The 19,665-nt window shown below is 45.7% G+C and overlaps 1 protein-coding gene across 1 annotated transcript in view; it reads left to right on the top strand.

Moving 5' to 3' along the window:
* Nucleotides 1–19,665, top strand: part of aldh1l2 (aldehyde dehydrogenase 1 family, member L2) — a 28,435-nt gene that overhangs the window by 4,992 nt on the left and 3,778 nt on the right. The window contains exons 3-22 of the mRNA XM_031869856.1: nt 295–529; nt 7,001–7,166; nt 7,269–7,370; nt 8,905–8,994; nt 9,733–9,867; nt 10,070–10,195; nt 10,335–10,426; nt 10,787–10,934; nt 11,085–11,204; nt 11,342–11,469; nt 12,486–12,636; nt 12,716–12,786; nt 12,873–12,978; nt 13,120–13,207; nt 14,538–14,631; nt 14,721–14,820; nt 15,391–15,489; nt 15,966–16,131; nt 18,860–18,965; nt 19,055–19,254. Of these exons, the coding sequence (XP_031725716.1) occupies nt 295–529; nt 7,001–7,166; nt 7,269–7,370; nt 8,905–8,994; nt 9,733–9,867; nt 10,070–10,195; nt 10,335–10,426; nt 10,787–10,934; nt 11,085–11,204; nt 11,342–11,469; nt 12,486–12,636; nt 12,716–12,786; nt 12,873–12,978; nt 13,120–13,207; nt 14,538–14,631; nt 14,721–14,820; nt 15,391–15,489; nt 15,966–16,131; nt 18,860–18,965; nt 19,055–19,254 (2,523 nt within the window). The remainder of the gene's footprint in view (nt 1–294; nt 530–7,000; nt 7,167–7,268; nt 7,371–8,904; nt 8,995–9,732; nt 9,868–10,069; nt 10,196–10,334; nt 10,427–10,786; nt 10,935–11,084; nt 11,205–11,341; nt 11,470–12,485; nt 12,637–12,715; nt 12,787–12,872; nt 12,979–13,119; nt 13,208–14,537; nt 14,632–14,720; nt 14,821–15,390; nt 15,490–15,965; nt 16,132–18,859; nt 18,966–19,054; nt 19,255–19,665) is intronic.

Genomic DNA, 19,665 nt, shown 5'->3' with positions numbered 1-19,665 from the left:
AATCAAGAGAGAAGTAGAGTCATTTCCTCATATACTTCGATACAATCGGATATTCTTTTTGCAACCGGGGAGTTGCCCCCTGATGGTCCGCATCGGCTTCACTTGTCAGAACCGGAGGTTGCCGCCTGGCTTTCACTCGATACTGGACCAACCATAGAAACATTGTTGTCCCCATTAGTCACCTAGAAACAAAAACATGGCAAAAAAAGGGTCCAACCATGAACCCCAACTTCTCCGATCCACTTAATTTCTGCTTTCTAAACAGTATCAGTAAACTCACCTCTTCTCTTTCAGCGGCGGCGGCGGAGAAGGACGGGACGCCGGTGTTCAAGTTCTCGCGGTGGCGGCTCAAGGGGAAGCCCATCACGGAGGTTATGGAAGCCTACAAGGCGGTGGGTGCCGAGCTCAACGTCATGCCCTTCTGCTCCCAGTTCATCCCCATGAACGTCATCGATGACCCCAAGCACGGCTCCATCATCTACCACCCCTCCATCCTGCCCCTGCACAGAGGAGCTTCGGCCATCAACTGGTGAGGAGGAGGGGAGGGAGGGAATCCACAGACTTTATGTATTAAGTGACGACTGCAGAGGACAGCCTGTGTGAGAGACACCTGTAGAAGTCCATCAAGGAGACGTACTTTGTTCATTTTGTGTGGTAATGGCAGCACATTAACAGAATGAATGACCGTTTTATTATTGTGTCATGCGTATCGCTGTGGACAGCCCACATCTGCTTACAAGACACCTTAAATCCTAGAAGTGCAACGGATCACAAAACTCACGGTTCGGACCGTACCACGTTTTTTGAGTCACGGATCGAATAATTTTTCGGATCAGCAAGGAAAAGGGGAGGAGACAAATATAACTTTGCGTTCCATTTATTAATTAAAGAACTTCAAGAACACTTAAAGCAAAAAACTTTGGGCTATAGTCTTACACAAAAACAAATGCCGCGGTGATACCTTGTTGTTGTGGTGGTGGCTTGGCCCCCGTCGCTGACAGACTGGGATCGTGGCACTTCATATGTGTGGACATGCCCGATATAGGGCCGTTGTCTTATGTCTTTCTGGTTGAACAATGCCTACATACCGTAACGGTTTTGTCCACCACCCTCATCCCGTCATTATAAGTTACAGGGAAGTCAAAATGCTCCCATACATGCAACTTAAATGACGTCGGGGGTTTGCATATGTGTCTGACCACAATACCTTTTGTTGTTCAGTCTTTGTTCATCCTGCATCGCTCTTTTCTGTTCTTTAATGTAACGTTACTGGAGCGACAGAGCCTCTCCCAGCTGTTAGCAGACTGTTGTTAGCGAGCTGTACCCAGCATGCAGTTCAGTGGTGACATTTTATAAATGTACAATTATTTGTGTTACAAATTGTTTATGTGTCACAAACTGTTGTGTCGTGGTGTTTTGCCCTGTTAAAGAGCGTTAGTTGTGGGTTGTTAATTGTTGTTATAAAGTTATAACCATGATTAGGGTTCCCTCTCAATACAGTTAAGATAACTAGCTCCAACCGCAGCTCTCACAGTGGTGAACAATATATTTCGCTGCCTGTTGAAGAGCGACAGAAGTTGTTTCAGGTGTGCATCATACGGGAAATTATAACCAGTATACTGCCCAGCCCTAGCAGCCACCATGCACCACATAAGAGAATTGTTACCCAAACATTCTTTACCACTGCCAAACTGTGCTAGCGTACATCAATCAAACAAGCCTTGATATGTCACATTCCATACAGGTTCATACACGTTAGTGCTGGTTCATATGCTGCAATACGTGCAATGTCACAATGGGAGATAAATGAACACAAAAAGTAAAAACGGATATCAGATTAAAATGTGAATGAAATTATGAAAGAAAAAAAACAATTAAAGGCCAAATAACACATTTTATTCTCATACAAATGAAATGTTTAATTTATTAGCTTTGTTGGCTAATTTGAGCTAACTTTGGATAGATATTGTGTTAGGTAATTGTAACTTGTATCACTGAGTAAATATGTTGGCTGTAGGACTCTTCTCTACTTCTCCACTAACTACATTTTCGGCTGTAACCATCACCACACAAGCTAGCTTCCTCTACAGTTCTTTTCTTCACAACAGCTAAAAGGCTAAAAAAGCATAGTTCACAGGCCCTAAGTCCCCTCTGTGTTCCAGGACAGAGAGGAGGTAGAGGAGGGTTTGTGCTATCTGTCTGTGTAGCTGGAGGTTGAAACCAGTTCTGTTTGACCCCAAACTCCGAACAAGCTGGTTTTGTTACCGCTCCCTCTTGCAAGTCGGTTTGTTCTCCGCCCTTACTATCACTCTGTTCCTGTATCACTCTGGGTAAATAAATAAGTTCCGCTATCTTTCAATCGTTTAAACACAACTTTTCCATTTATGCCACATATACCACTGTTTGGCAGTGGTGATATTACTACCAGCTGCTAAAAAAAAAAGTAATTTAAGTCTAATAGTTTGACATTTTGGGAAATGTACTTTTTTCTTTACCAGAGTGAGACGATATTTCAATTTTTGTACGAATTAGACAAATGAGATAACAACTTGTTAGATAATGAGCTTTAAATGTGCTGGTAGGTGGGTATGTTTTTTTGTTTTGGACAGAGAAAGGCCCTGCTTCAAGTATTCATGCTAAGCTAGGCTAATCATCCAATATCTTAAATTGGCTCTTAATTTAACGGACAGACATGAGAGTAATGTTGATCTAATCATAACTCTTGGCAAGAAAGTGAATGAGCATACACCAAACTATTCCTTTTAGGTGTAACATGTTCATTTAAGCTGCAGACTGTTAGCCTCCCAAAGATCAACTACATCTCATTGAACATTAGAGAGTTTAACTGTAGAGTAGTCTCAGTTTTTTAAAAAGTGCACTTAGAATAGTGCAAATCTCTGCCACGTGTGTCTGCAACGACCACTGCTGTAATGTTTTATTAATTAATGCAAACCACAATTGTTCACCGAAAGCGTATCAGTACGCATCATGTTTGCAGCTAAACTGCAGTTCACTGTGTAATGCTTCATATTGACTGTTTAACACTTCCTCTGAACTGAAACTGTTAGTCCTGCTGTGTGTTTAGTTTCATTAGCTGTTAGCTCGGTTAGCCAAACGCACAGCAGGACTCTGTTAACTGTCCGGTGGTTGCTAACAGCTTACTGGCTCCCCTGCTTCCACCATAAGAATATGCTCTCCATTGTACTCGGCGCTTGGTTCAGTGAGTCAGTTTTGCTAAGCGATAGTTTAATAGCCGTCCAAACTGAAGCTGTTATTGATCACTTGAGTAGTGAGGAGTCAGCAGCCAGTGACGGTATAAAACAGTCAATAAAATATGTCTTTCAAAAAGTGTAAATCACTGCAAACACGAGAGTCATAAATGAGCACAAAAAACATGTTTAATTAAAGGCTCCATTAATCCACTTTCTAAACTTTATTCATTTCACGGACGTGACGGGCCTGGAGCTTATCCCAACATGCATTGGGTGAGAGGCGGGTGCACCCTGGACAGCTCACTTATCTGTAACAGGGCTAACACCATTTACAGGCTCTGGAAAAACTAATATATTCTAAACTAACTTGCCATGAGCCTTAAGAAAATGTGTGAATATATTAAATTGCCCAGTGAGAACCGACGGCAGACGGCTTGTTTGTTTCACAGTCCTATCAACAGTCTGCTCCTCCGCGAATCGCCACCTTAACGTGGTGGAGGAGTTTGAGTGGCTCAGTGATCCTGGGAGCTATGTTGTCCGGGGCATTAGCCCCTGGTAGGGTCTCCCAAGGCAAACAGGTCTCGGGGGAGAGCCCAGACTAAGAGCGGTTCAAACGACCCTAATGATAAGCAGCCCACGGACTTTAGCCACCTCGCCCAGACCAGGGAAACCGGGGCACCCTCCCGGAGCCAGACCCAGGAGGGGAGCTCTTCGGCGAGCGTCTGGTGGCCGGGCCTTCGCCCATGGGGCCCGGTCGGGCTCAGCCCGAATAAACAGCATGGAACAGCCACCCTGTGGACCCACCACCCGCAGAGATAAGCATCGGGGTCGGGTGCAATGCAGACCGGGCAGCGGGTCAGGCGGGAGGCCTGGGCGAGCCGATCGCCGGCAGCATAGACTAGCTCTAGGGACGTGGAACGTCACCTCGCTAGCGGGGAAAGAGCCAGAGCTGGTGCAGGAGGTGGAGCGATACCAGCTAGATATAGTTGGACTCACCTCCACACACAGCGCTGGCTCTGGAACCAAGCTCCTGGAGAGAGGTTGGACTTTGTCCTTTTCCGGAGTTGCCCAGGGTGAGAGGCGCCGGGCGGGAGTGGGGATACTCACGAGCCCCCGGCTGAGCGCCGCTGTGTTGGAGTTCTCCCCGGAGAACGAGAGGGTCGCCTCCATGCGCCTACGGGTTGCGGGGAGCAAGGCTCTGACTGTGGTTTGTGCTTACGCACCAAACAGCAGTTCAGAGTATCCGGCCTTCTTGGAGTCGGTGGGAGGGGTCCTGGAAAGGGCGCCACCTACCGACTCCATAGTTCTCCTGGGGGACTTCAATGCTCACGTGGGCAATGATGGAGAAACCTGGCGGGGGGTGATTGGGAGGAACGGCTTGCCCGATCTGAACCCGAATGGTGTCTCGTTATTGGACTTCTGTGCTTGCCACGGTTTGGCCATAACGAACACCATGTTCGAACATAAGGTGGCTCATAAGTGTACCTGGTACAGGGGAACCGGTTGGAAAGACCCGGCAAGCCCAAACGTGTAGTGAGGGTGAACTGGGAACATCTGGCGGAGGACCCTGTCCGGGAGGTCTTTAACTCCCACCTCCGGAAGAACTTCTCTCACATCCTGAGGGAGGTTGGGGACATGGAATCCGAATGGACCATGTTCAAAGCCTCTATTGTGGACGCGGCCGCTAGGAGCTGTGGCTAGAAGGTCATCGGTGCCTGTCGTGGCGGCAACCCGAGAACCCGGTGGTGGACACTGGAGGTGAGGGAAGCCGTCAAGCTGAAGAAGAAGACCTTCAAGGCCTGGTTGGCCCAGGGGTCTCCCGAAGCAGCTGACAGGTACCGGCAGGCCAGAAGGGCTGCAGCTGCGGTGGTCGCGAATACTAAAACTCGGGCATGGGAGGAGTTTGGGGAGGCCATGGAGAAGGACTTTCGGTTGGCCTCAAGGAGGTTCTGGCAAACCATCCGACGACTCAGGAAGGGAAAGCAGGGCTTACCCCAGGCTGTTCTCAGCAGGGGGGGACTGCTGACCCGGACAGTGGAAAGAGCGCTTTGAGGAACTCCTAAACCCGACCAACATGTCCTCTGCAGAGGAGGCAGCGCCTGAAGATCTAGGGGGAGGCTCACCCATATCCCTTGGTGGCAAGGCGCCGGGGGTGGATGAGATCCGCCCTGAGATGCTGAAAGCGCTGGACATGGTTGGGCTGTCCTGGCTGACACGCCTCTTCAATGTCGCATGGGGGTCGGGATCAGTGCCCATGGACTGGCAGACCGGGGTGGTGGTTCCCATTTTCAAAAAGGGGGACCGGAGAGTGTGCTCGAATTACCGGGGTGTCACACTACTCAGCCTCCCGGGGAAGGCTTATGCCAGGGTGCTGGAAAGGAGGCTCCGACCGTTTGTCGAACCTCAGATACAAGAGGAGCAATGCGGATTCCGTCCCAGCCGTGGAACAGTGGACCAGCTCTTTACCCTCGCAAGACTACTGGAGGGGTTCTGGGAGTTTGCCCAACCAGTCTACATGTGCTTTGTGGACTTGGAGAAGGCTTTCGACCGGGTCCCTCGGGGGTTCTTGTGGGGGGTGCTGCGGGAGTATGGGGTGCCGGACCCATTACAACGGGCGATCCGGTCTCTGTACGACTGCAGTAGGAGCTGTGTCCGCATTCTCGGCAATAAGTCAGACACGTTCCCGGTGGGTGTTGGCCTCCGCCAGGGCTGCCCTTTGTCTCCGGTCCTGTTCGTGACTTTCATGGACAGGATATCTAGGCGCAGCCTGGGGGTGGAGAACGTCAGGTTCGGGGGTCTCGGGATCGCCTCTCTGCTGTTTGCAGATGATGTGGTCCTGTTAGCCTCCTCGGATCGTGACCTCCAGCATTCACTGGGGCGGTTTGCAGCAGAGTGTGAAGCGGCGGGGATGAGAGTTAGCACCTCCAAATCTGAGGCCATGGTGCTCTGCCGGAAACCTGTGGATTGCTCCCTCCAGGTGGGGACGGAGTGCCTACCTCAAGCGAAGGAGTTCAAGTATCTTGGGGTCTTGTTCACGAGTGAGGGTAAGATGGAGCGGGAGATCAACAGACGGATCGGTGCGGCTGCAGCAGTAAAGCAGGCGCTGCACCGGACCGTCTTGGTGAAGAGGGAGCTGAGCCGGAAGGCAAAGCTCTCAATTTACCACTCGGTCTACGTTCCTACCCTCACCTATGGTCACGAACTCTGGGTCGAGACCGAAAGGACAAGGTCGCGGTTACAAGCGGCCGAAATGAGCTTCCTCCGTAGGGTGGCCGGGCTCAGCCTTAGAGATAGGGTAAGGAGCTCGGTCATCAGGAGGGAGCTTGGAGTCGAGCCGCTACTCCTTCGCGTCGAAAGGAGTCAGCTGAGGTGGTTCGGGCATCTAATTAGGATGCCTCCTGGACGCCTCCCACTGGAGGTTTTCCAGGCACGTCCAACTGGGAAGAGACCCTGGGGAAGACCCAGAACACGCTGGAGGGATTACATCTCCCAGCTGGCCTGGGAACGCCTCGGGATCCCCCAGAATGAGCTGGAACATGTTGCCGGTGAGAGGGAAGTCTGGGTCAGCCTGCTTGGCCTGTTGCCACCGCGACCCGACCCCGGATAAGCGGAGGAAAATGGATGGATGGATGGATCAACAGTCTGACTGCCTCGGTCTCACATAGCTTCTATCTTTTCTTTATCTTATTCTGCTCCATTTGGTCAGGTTTATGGTCCACTTTACATCCTATATCTCAGACTGTTATGGCACCGCTCCAAGATTGGGTTGTTGTTCTGTGTGTCACCAGGACCCTGATCCACGGCGATAAGAAAGCTGGATTCACAGTGTTCTGGGCCGACGACGGCCTGGACACCGGACCCATCCTGCTGCAGAGGGAGTGTGCTGTGGAGCCCAACGACACCGTGGACACCCTCTACAACCGCTTCCTCTTCCCAGAGGGCATCAAGGCTATGGTAACCACCTGGAATTTCAGATTTTTCAGATGAAATATAGAACCCTTTTTTTCAACTTGAATAATCTCTCAACAACATGTTAAAACAAGTTTCTTGGGGCAGGTGGAGTCGGTGCAGCTCATAGCTGACGGGAAGGCCCCTCGGATTCCCCAGACAGAGGAAGGAGCGAGCTACGAGGGCATTCAGAAGAAGTCCAACTCCAAGGTGAGACATCTTACTTCAGACAGTAGCCCCACAGTCGGATACGTGATTTTGATTTGATTTCTTTAAATAGGCCGTTTTCATTCGTTCAGTCTGGAGCACCAGCCTGGCCTTTGCCGGGCAAAAGTGAACCGCCCTACAGGAAATAAATAATGTACACCAAAACATCTGTGACATTTTTTTTTATTCGCAACTTGATTCGCTGTCGCTGCTTTCAATGTTGGCCGGTAAAAAAGACGCTTCTGAATGTGTGAGTGAAATGTGGGGATGGGCTTTCAAAAGCTGGTTCTGTTTCGGATGTGGCTCCACCAGGATTTAATGAGCTAAAACGCTAACAAATCTCTCGTCAAACCTTTTTATCTCTCCTCTCTCTTTTTATTTATTAGCAACGATTGATAGAAAACGTAGAGGTTCTTGTGTTGAGCTGACTGTTAATGCTGCATAAACACAGCTGAAGTGCATCTGGTTTAGACACTGTAGCAAGAATCTGTCAAGGCTGTAAGGGGGGGGGGGGGGGGTAGGAGTGGTAACCGCAAGTCACTCTTTATATAATAAGGGTTTTATTTTATTCTACTGTTTTCTAAATTTTTTCCTTTATTTAGGATCAGATTACAGCAGCAGTTCACGCGTTTATCTTTTACAATAGTTATAGAACACAAAGACATAACAAAAATGTTTTTCATTTGAGTTAAAGAAAAAAAATGAAAGAAATAAATATATTTAAATGAACACTGAATAAATATTTAAATGAAGGACGAGTTAATTTTCCACTTCTGACAAATTTCTTCAAATCTAGTTTCCTGAAGGCTGATGGAGAAGGGGATTGTTTCCATAATAAAGGCTTCATAAATGATATTATCCATTCTTCTATGGATGGGGTGTCTGGATTAAGCCATTTCTTTGTATTAGCATTTTTAATTATTTTGTTCTTCTAATATTTGCGGGTGTTGAATCTAAAAGCCCAAAAATGAATTGTTCCCAGTTCAGTAATTTTAGTCCCATTTATAGTATCTGTTTGAATCTAAAAAGTATTTAACTTTTGGCTGGGCCCCAAACACGTGGAGGTGGTTGGCCTCCTGGGAGCCACAGTTCCTCCAGCAGCCTGCATTCATAGACTTCTGATCAGGTGTGGGCTGAGCTTGATATCCTCCATTGAAAGTTTTTATCATGGAAAAATATCATTCCATTAAATACAAATATCTCCTAAATTCACAGATTTGTATTATATAAATGTAGCCCAACAGTGCCAGGTATGTAAGATTGAGTGGCTGCCTGGTGTTTGTCTCACAAGAGGAAAGACAGAGGCGGGGCTGATCTTAGCTGCTCTCTGATTTGCCACATGGAGCCACGTTTGCTGGCAGGTAATCTAGATGCGCTATTCTTAGTGCAGAAGGTTTTCATTTCCAGCATCGCTTTACCGCATGTTGCTCAGCGAGCGGCGACCAGCTGCTGGGCTTCCCTCTCATTCTCAGAAATGGGGGTGACCCGGTCTTGAAATGAATCCGACCCCTCAGCATGTATCTCTCTGTCCCCGCAGGTCAACCTGGCCCAACCGGCCGGGGCCATCCACGACTGGATCCGCGGCCATGACAAAGTCCCCGGTGCCTGGACCGTCGTTGATGGTCAGGTGCGTTTTCCTGGAACACAAAGCAGCAAAGAAAACACACACTCTGTATGTTGTGAGGTCAGACTGATAGCGGTTTGCAGGGCTGACATAGATCCTGGTATTTTTGGTAGGAGGCGGATGTTCAGTAACTTAAACGTTTTTATCAAGTCCTGGAGGAGTTGAAATTTGGGCTCACATATGTTTCTGGTTTCAAAGAATGGAGTCACTAAACCAGGCATTTAAGCATCTTTTCTTTTTTAACTTTTAATATTATAATAATAATAAAATGTAACATACTTTTCAGAGCACTGACATTTGTTGGTTAACTTTTTTATGCTGATTAAACAAATGCGACACAACGTGTGTATCTGTGAGCTTTAGAGGTGCTGGTAGGTGGATGTCGTTACCTTTATGATGGAACCAGGCTAGCTGTCTCGCCCTTGTTTCCAGTCTTTGTGCTAAGCTAAGCTAACAGGTGCTTGGTTCGAGTTTAGTGTGGAATCGATCTCTAAACTCTTAGCGAGAAAGCAAATTTAACAATCTGTCGAACTATTCCTTTAAAGGGTCAGCTGGAGAAAACACTTACAGAACCTCAGCAGAGGACAGCCCCACATACTATAAAGAGGATGTTACAAACATTTGATTAAATTAGGTTTATCTTGACTTAGCTTGCTGAACCGGTAGCACCATATTCAAATGTCACCATTGCGAGTTAATAAAATATCTGATTGAATTCCTCCTCTGTTTGTTCTTCCTCAGTCTGTGACCCTGTACAACTCGTCTATGCTGAGGGGGTCTGTACCTGCCGGTCAGTCCCTGGAGATTGAGGGGGCGTCCCAGCCCGGCCTGGTCACCAAGAACGGCCTTGTGCTGTACGGAAGCGACGGGAAAGCCGTGAGTGTCTCTGTCGTACTACAAAACAAACATTCAGAGCAAACAAAGGTAGCGTTGGGGGTCAGGTTCATGCCTCTGTTGGCTGTTGGTTCAGATGCACTCCAGATACAGTGAAAGGCTGCTAGGTGATTCAAACGCAGCTGGAAATGAGTCAAATACAGCGTGTGTTGTGTGTGTGATCCATTCTGTGTTTGGTCCCCAGCTCCTGGTGAAGAACCTGCAGTTCGAAGACGGGAAGATGATCACTGCCTCGAAATACTTCTCCTCCGGAGAAAGCTCCAGCGTGGAGCTGACCGATGATGAAAAGAAGATGGCGGAGGAGATCAGGGCAAGTTACTGGCGGCGTACTGTGTTCAGCTGATCGTGGCCCACGCTCAAACTTCTGCTTCTCTTCTCTTGAATATGTTTTTTTTTGTAAGCTGACCCAAGAGAGTGTGGCTGACTGAGAATGCTTTCATTTATCACAGAACATCTGGAAGGGCATCCTCAGCAATGTCACAGCCATTGAGGACACCACAGACTTCTTCAAGTGTGGAGCCGCCTCCATGGATGTGGTCAGGTGAGGGAGGAGGCCGGTGCAGCCATGGGTCAGAAATGATCACTTGGAGTGAGCAGTCGGCATTCAAAGACGCCATGAAACAACAAATACATATTTTTTTTAATTGTGAACCCCTGCAACCACGAGAGGTCCTTCAGCATACAATCATAAATGTGCACGTAAAATATCTGAGATATGAGATAAGCTGTGAACCGACAACGACTGAACACACCTGAATTTATACGCAAATAATAATACAAAGTCAGAAGAAATAAAAGGTGTACGTAAACCTATGAATTTTTATAAACCCTTTACGATCCTAAAGAAACTACTGTGCAGTACTGTAAGCCCTGATGGAGCGCTGCTGTCTGTTGTGTGCAGGCTGGTGGAGGAGGTGAAGCAGAAGTGCGCCAGCGTCCAGCTGCAGAGCGAGGACGTGTACATGGCTACCACCTTCCGGGACTTCATCCAGATGTTTGTCCGCAAGCTGAGAGGGGAGGACCAGGAGGAGGAGCTGGTCATCGACTATGTGAGTCCCCCAATTTGATGTCTCAGTGAGCCCAAACTGAGCGTGCTGATTTTTAACAAAAGTGGAGTGAGATCCTTTCCGTATAACTTCCAAACAGGTAGGTGATTTTGGGTTGTGATTGTTGCACTGCTACTGTTGTATTTTATCTAGGCAACAAGAGAAATAAACAACATGACAGTGAAGATGCCAAACCAGTGTTTCATCAACGGAAAGTTTGAAGATGCAGAAAACGGCAAGGTCTACGACACCATCAACCCTACTGACGGATCAGTGAGTCCCTGTCAGATGAATACACACACACACACACACACACACACACACACACACACACACACACACACGGAAGGTTTCGTTCTCGCATTAATCATTAGACCATGTGTGACCATTGCATCCTTGTGATCTGCTAGGTGATCTGCAAGGTGTCCTTTGCCTCGGTGGGGGATGTGGACCGGGCGGTAGCGGCTGCCAAAGAAGCTTATTATAACGGACCCTGGGGCAGGATGAACCCTAGAGACAGAGGGAGTCTGCTTTACAAGTGAGTAGCTCCACCTAGAGGACTGCAGTGGGACTGCACAAAGCGCAGAGGTCTGCTCTGTAAATGACATGTCCCGTGTTCTGCTTTGTGTAAAAATCAAGAACCAAAAAGAAGAATTTCCTATTTTTTTGGTTTCATTATGGTGTCCACTAGTTTTTGGCTATGTACATGGAGACCTCATTAACATACAGCCAAATGTTGCTTAAAGCAGTATGGTCATATCACAGGCTATGATTTTATGGTCATCAGTATGTTGTCCAATGTCAAGTGAGTGAGTAAAAGCAATTGGAACATACTGGATTTGAATGGCTATATACAGTAACCGTTTATCCGAACTTTATTCATAGATTTTCAATATAACACAAGATTGTGCACAAAATCATTGCATCTACAGCGTTATGTCAGACGACAGACAAAAAAACAGCAAAAAAACAGAAGTCTCTTTTCAGAGATTGTTTCAATCCATGATGATCAAATCTAGACCTTTAAGCTCTGGGACGGAACGCCACTTTAGTCCGCATGTTTACATCAAATAGAAATGGCTGCCATAAATGATAGAACCTCTCAGTTGAGCCTCCAAGAGTAAACTGTATCTGTTCTAGGTGGAGAGACTGCATAAGTTCTCCAATCCACTGAATATGTGATGGTGGTGGTTCTTTTTTCCCACCACAGCAGAGTTGGGCGTCTAACTACTTGACAATCAAAAGCTAGGAGAGTTAGCTTGTATTCCAGAAATATCTGTGTAAATGTCCTAAAAACAGAAGTCCAATAAGGGGACACTCTTGGACGAGTCCAGAAAGTTTGAATAAAGGAGCCTATTTGTAATTTACATCTGTTCCAATTAAGATCCAAATCAGGATAAATCTTTTTATTTGAGAAGAGAAGCCGATGTACCACTTTAAACTTTGTGAGCCTGTGTCGAGAGCAAATAGAGGCAGCATGAACTCCTTCAGTAATGGACTTCCAAACATTCTCTGAGAATTAGTCCTTGTCTCTCATTACCCCCCCCCCCCCAGGCTGGCAGACCTGATGGAGGAACACCAGGAGGAGCTGGCCACCATCGAGTCCGTCGACTCAGGAGCTGTGTACACGCTGGCCCTCAAGACCCATGTGGGTATGTCCATCCAGACCTTCCGATACTTTGCCGGCTGGTGCGACAAGATCCACGTGGGTTTAACGTTCGGACACACACACACACATGCTGCAGTTTTAACAGATTGTGACACCAGAGGTTTTTCTGTTGCAGGGCAAGACGATCCCTATCAACCAGGCCAGGCCCAATCGCAATCTGACCTTCACCAAGAGAGAGCCTCTGGGGTAAAAGCGCTGAGTTTTACCGAGCGCTTCCTACAACATTATCGCTGATTGTGTGTTTCTTACTCTGTGTCTTATCGTTACTTCAGTGTGTGTGCCATCATCATCCCGTGGAACTATCCTCTCATGATGCTGGCGTGGAAGAGCGCCGCCTGCCTCGCAGCGGGAAACACGCTCGTTCTCAAACCCGCGCAGGTGAGATCGCCGCACACACACACTTTAACTCGCATATTAGTGCTAAAATAACTGAATATTCACCAGGTTCGAGGTAAATGTGCTGACCAAGGCTGAATGGACCCGGTGAGTGTCTCATGCATTATCCCCCAATGTTTACAGGTCACTCCGTTGACGGCGCTGAAGTTTGCCGAGCTGTCGGTGAAAGCCGGCATTCCGAAAGGAGTCATAAACATTTTGCCAGGCTCAGGTAATGAACAAACATACAGGATCCACGTAGGCTGTTTTCTGTTTTTACTGTTTGTGATTTTTGTCCTTGAGGTCATGAGGTGAATTAGAAATGAGTGCAAATAGAATCTGACCGATAATATTCAGTGGTACCCGACATCGGTCGCTTGTTAAAGGAACAGTGTGTAGGGTTCAGGAGGGTCCATTGGCAGAAATGGAATATAATCTGATACTTACTTGAGTGTATGATCACCTGAAACTAAAAAATGATTGTGTTTTCACTAGCTTAGAATGAGCCCTTCATATCTACATAGGGAGTAGATATGTTGCACCGCCGTGTTTCTACGGTAGCCCAGAACGGACAAACCAAACACTGGCTCTAGAGAGAGACTTTTATGTTTCGCGTAGGCCTGCCGTAGTTCTCCGAAACGCTCGGCACACAGGAGAAGTATCAGTTGGTTGCAATCTGCAACCTCACCGCTAGATGCCGCCAAATCCTACTACTTCAATGCAAAGGAGAACCCCTGGTAACAGGTGTGGTAGTCCCTTCTCAGTCTGTTGTAATTGTTTCAAGAGACTCAAAAAGATAAACATTTTTTTTGTTTTTTTTACAATAAACAAAATCATTTAGTGTGGCAGATTTTCAGTTTCCTTGTCTAGTGTGTGGTTCGGAACCAAGAGGTTGGGAACTGTTGCGCAAAGATACGTCTATATGTGCCTCGTGTTCTGAAACTTGTACAGGTCTGGAATGCATATTTGTAAGTAAAAATCTAGTGATATGCTATTTTTTTTCTTAATTCCACGAAAAGACCAAATGTAACAATGAATTTATCTCCTAACAAGTATGTTGTGTGTATCAAAGCCTGATACTTCTTCTTCCTCTGAGCCATAGTTGTTGTTGAAATCACATCAGTGAGCCACACTGTTGAATGGGGTGACATGTACCTACATCACCATGAATACACTGTAGTTTGTTTTGACTCAATCCCACATACACCGCCCTGCTGCCTCACTAGAGCACCAAATGTGGATTGATTATTAATCCGCCACTGGAAATAGTCTCCAAGAAATTCCTCCTGTTTGAGTAACGTTTGATGAAAACTATAGGGACCAGCTGTTTTAGGAAATAACGAGCACTTTATAAAAAAATGAAAGTATACATTTACAGGCCCCTTTGTGAAGATTTACATCTTCAGAATGAACCAATGGGCTTAGAGCTGAGAGCCACAGACATGGGAGGGAAGTCAGAAAGTATTGAGAGATGGACCCACACATGGTTGGATTTAGTTTTTGTGGTATCCGTTGACAAAAGGAATAGTCCACAGTAATGCGTAACCTGTTCCGTCCTCCAGGTGGTATGGTGGGACAACGTCTGTCCGACCACCCGGACATCCGCAAGCTGGGTTTCACTGGCTCCACACCCATCGGCAAACAGATCATGAAGAGGTATCAGCTAGCGAACTCATTGCTCGGTCGACTTAACTGTCTGGTGAAACTTCATGCTTCTTCATTTATCTTGTGACTTCCTGTTGCAGCTGTGCGCTCAGCAACCTGAAGAAGGTTTCTCTGGAGCTGGGGGGGAAGTCACCTCTCATCATCTTCGGTGACTGCGACATGGACAAGGCTGTTCGCATGGTGAGAGAGAGAGGGAGGGGCTGTTGTCAGGCTGGTTTTTACACCAATGAATACATCTTTTTAATTGATAGAAGGTTCACCTCAAACCTGGTATTATTTATTAACATTTTGTGGTTCCAGGTTCTCAAATGTGAGGATTTGCTGTTTTCTATGATTGAAATTGAATAAGTTTAGGTGCAAGAGTGTTTTTCGAACAAAACTTTGACCTTGGCTTCAGGGAAATTGTGATGGTCATTTTCTATACAATTTTTTTTAGAGACTAATTTATCAATCAGCGGAATAAAATAACACATAAATCAATAATGAAAATATTCATAAGTTAAAGCCATACACAATGTCTGCCTAGAATGACAACTGAAAGCTTGGTCATGATCAAACATTCTTTAATAAGAATATATTTTAGTGTGATTATTATAAAAAAAATAAATAATTATACCTTCGTTTAATGCATTTTAATACTTAAAGAAAGCTCTAGTTAATGCACAAGAGAATAAAGTGCATCATCTGTGTGTGTGTGTGTGTGTGTGTGTGTGTGTGTCTGTGATCGTGTGTGTGCTTGCTGCTCCACAGGGCATGAGCTCCGTGTATTTCAACAAGGGGGAGAACTGCATCGCTGCCGGACGTCTGTTTGTGGAGGAGTCCGTTCACGATGAGTTCATCAGCCGAGTGGTGCGTGAGCCAAAACACTGAGAAAGCCTTTCTCTAGAAGAATAAGAGTGGTGCAGGAACGAGTCCTAAAACACAGAAATGAGTCAGCATTTTTTGCACTTCTGGTTCCCTCGTCTTAAAGTCAGTGGGTTTATATTTAATGGATTTTTGGTTAGATGCCTGAAATAATGTATTTGGTTTACACAAGCTTAAGAGATTTTAATGTTTTGTTCTACGACATCAAAATTCTTGAGTGGGATATTTACTGACATATTCCAAGGCTTTTTGTTGAGGGAACCAGTGTGATGCCAACTTACGCGTACACCTACAAAACTACGTCATCCCTGCAGCTCTCTATACAGCACATTAAAAGGGGACTTCAATATAGTTAGGGGACTGACTCCTGCACTTCCAATAAAGCAATTTGATAGTGTCACTTTGAGCGGAAGAAACAAGGAACTGCATCATTAATCTCTCCCTCCTTTCCAACCTCTAAGGTGGAAGAGCTCAAGAAGATGAAGATTGGAGACCCACTGGATCGCTCCACGGACCACGGACCACAGAACCACAAAGCCCACCTGGACAAGCTGCTGGAGTACTGCGAGGTCGGGCTGAAGGAGGGAGCGACGCTGGTGTACGGAGGGAAGCAGGTGGACAGGCCAGGTAGAACACACAGAGACTCTCTGAGTGCAACAGCACAATGTCTGTAGCTAATGGGACTCATTCTCAGTCCACTCAGGTCACCTTTACACACAGGACACAGGGTGTGTGTTTAGAAGTGGTGGGTTTATCTGTATTAACTGTGTGTCTGCTTTTAAAATTTAGCATCAGTTATCTTTTACATTTTACAGCAATTACAGATGGCTTTTATTTGATGTATCTGCATCACCTGTTGAGTTTACCTGTTCTTTCCTTCTTTAAAAATCTTTAGTTTATGTGCAGACTAAGATAAGGGTGCAACTAATAATTGGATTCACTACAGAATATAGTAATTTAGTCAATTATTACCACAGTGCCAAGTTTTGTTCAACTGTTTATTTCCTAGTGTTTGTGTTTTTCACAAATATATTACACCAGAGAAATCTTTCGCTCTCCCCAAACTATACAGTGTATCTTTATGAAGGATAGTTTGGATTGTTAACAGTGGTAATAGCTACATGCTAATATTTAGATGAACATTATCTCTCGGCTGCGAGCCACTAAGCCAGTGTTTTTCAACCTTCTCTGAGCCGCGGCACATTTTTTACATTAAAAAGATCCCGCGGCACACCAACAACCAAAAACCTTACAAAATGACACCTTTTAGCATAATACAGTATATGCCAGGGGTGTCAATCTCAATCACAGAGGGGCCAAAATAAGAAATTGTGACTACGTTGAGGGCCAAATAGAGTCACCATTTAATAAACAGGATAGAAGGGATATTGGACAAAGCGCAAAAAGAATACATGTTAGGCTACATTATTTTATGCATATGTGCCAGAGCCAGATGTTTGGCATCTTCTCTTGGCTGCCAGTTCATTAATATCGGGGGTTAGGTTCTGTGGAAACCCTCAAAATGGAGTGAAGGTATGCATCAGTGAGACAACTCCTGTGTGGGTTTTTGTTCATCTTCATCACAGAGAACAGCTGCTCACACAGGTATGTGCTCCCAAACATGCAGAGCATTTGAGCAGCATGGAGGCGGAGTTAAGGCATCGTTTCGGGGGTGAAGCTTGGAAACTGTGCAGCGCCCTCAGAGTCACACTTTGCCTTGAGTGTCATTACACTGGAGCTCTATCAGCTCCACAGGTGCTCTTTCCACGTCAACTGCAAACGGATTGCTGAGCAGTTCAAATTTAAATTTCTGAGCTGCAAAGTCGGTAAATCGCCGAGTGATCTGTGCCAAGTGCGCCCAGTTTATCAGCAAAATGCGCAGTCGGGAACACAGCGGTGGAGACTTTTACTGCCTCACACATGTCTGTGATCATACGTCCCTGAAGCTGGAGGTTTAGAGCAGTGAGATGCTTCGTTATGTTGCACATAAAGCCAGCTAACATCACCACCTTTCGTCCCGGAGCTCTGTGGTGTGGTGGGCCAGTTATGATAAACATGATATTTTCTGGCGGGCCGTTGTACCGAGGGCCGGATATATGCTGACAATTTAATGACAAGTCTCTAAATGTGTTGATCCTTATAGGCTTTTCATCTGGGTTATTTTGTCCAGGGCTGTGGAGTTCGAGAGCCTCTTAAACTGTGGGAATTACCGCCTTTGACCCAGTAATACTAAAAAGTCAGCCGGTTTCAATTATGAACAAAAGCATTTAATACTTCTGATGCTAAAACAGTTGCATAGTGAAGTACATTATTTACAGTTGCATAGAATATGACCCGCTCACCCCGAAAGCGTTACCACCCACACAGTGGAACAGGAGCAAGAGGCCGGAAGTTCTTTCTCTCCCGCCTTACATAGTTCAAAGATCCCATAATGTCCGTAGTTCCTATTGGCTAAATCCAGCTGGCTCCTCCTTCGCGCAGGACCCTCGCACGGGTGTGATCTGTAAATGCCTGTCTGAAATCTCTCTTTCCCTTACTCCCAACATACTATTCTTTACAGTTTAAAACATTCAATGACTGTCTTTTATGGCTTAACACTTCTATGATAAAAACTTCACAAGTTTCACAAGCATAGATATAAAGGTGCTACAAATTCTACTAAGATACACTTCTAACTACAAATCCTAAAACATTTCTACAATTATGAATCTTCCAATTATGTATTCCAAAACGCTTCTAATTATGATTTCTTAATTATGAATCATTAAACACTTCTATTATAATTTCTTAAAAGACAGTTCTAAACCCAAATTTCCTACAGGCCCAGTTCAGAGTCTGCATTTTTACTTTTCAAATATTTCTCCGCAACCTCTCCCGCACGTCATACTGTCTTAAATTAACACGGTCATTACTGCGCTACCTACTGCCACCCACTGGCATGGAAGAGTATTTATTACTTAGCCAGACACTACGTATATTGCAGATCAGATGCTCAACAATGGCAAAGTATTTGCAACAACTAAATAATATTGTATTGGACTTATTAGGTGAAATTGGACATTTTCCCACGGCACACCTGACGACCTCTCACGGGACACTGGTGCGGCACAGCGGTTGAAAATCACTGCACTAAGCTACCTAGCAAGCTAGCTATTTACTTTTTTATACAACTTCAGGGAGATATTGGTGCATTTGCGCTAAAACATTACCACAGTTACGTTGCTCAGTCTAAAGAGGGAAGTTAGAAAATGCATAATTTATAACTTTTGATAAAAGCTGTTTTCAAGTTAGCCGTTTCTCATTTTAGCATCATTGTTAACGTTAGCTAATCATTGATATTGTAATTTCCCTTCAGGTTTTTTCATGGAGCCCACAGTGTTCACTAATGTGGAGGACCACATGTTCATCGCCAAAGAGGAGTCATTCGGCCCCGTCATGGTGGTGTCCAAATTCAAAGATGGGTGAGTCATCAAAAAGGTATCTTGCTGCAGTTGCTGCAGTGCTATTCGAGATGCTAACCGGTATTCTCTGTACCACCTGCGAACCACAGCGACGTGGACGGCGTGCTGCAGAGAGCCAATGACACGGAGTACGGCCTGGCCTCGGGCGTGTTCACCCGCGACATCAACAAGGCCATGTACGTGAGCGAGCGGCTTGACGCCGGAACGGTATTCGTCAACACCTACAATAAGACCGACGTGGCTTCACCTTTTGGGGGCTTCAAACAGTCCGGCTTCGGCAAAGACCTCGGTGAGTAGAGACACAAATGTCATGGCATGGATTTAGAAAGTCCGATTTTTCTTATTTTTTTTTACTTTAGTTGAACATTTGTGTCATTGATATATTGACTGGAATAAGGGGGGTTATTTTACACATACAGGCCAGATCATTTGCAATTACAACTCAACCTATTTGTTAAGTAATGATAATGTGGTAGCTCATTTCTGCCAATTTGATGAGGAAAAAAGGGCCCGTAAGTCATTTTAGTCAGACTTAGTAACTCAACATAATGATTTAATATCTCAAAATAATGACTTAGTATCTCAACATAATGATTTAATATCTCAACATAATGACTTACTATCTCAACATAATGACTTAATATCTCAACATAATGAGTTAGTTTCTCAACATAATGACTTAATATCTCAACATAATGAG

Source organism: Anarrhichthys ocellatus, unplaced genomic scaffold (genome assembly GCF_004355925.1).
Source record: "Anarrhichthys ocellatus isolate YVR2014 unplaced genomic scaffold, GSC_Weel_1.0 scaffold49, whole genome shotgun sequence".
Lineage (NCBI taxonomy): Eukaryota > Metazoa > Chordata > Actinopteri > Perciformes > Anarhichadidae > Anarrhichthys > Anarrhichthys ocellatus.
The sequence above is the reverse complement of the archived record's forward strand: the minus strand, read 5'-3'. Positions and strand labels throughout refer to the sequence as shown.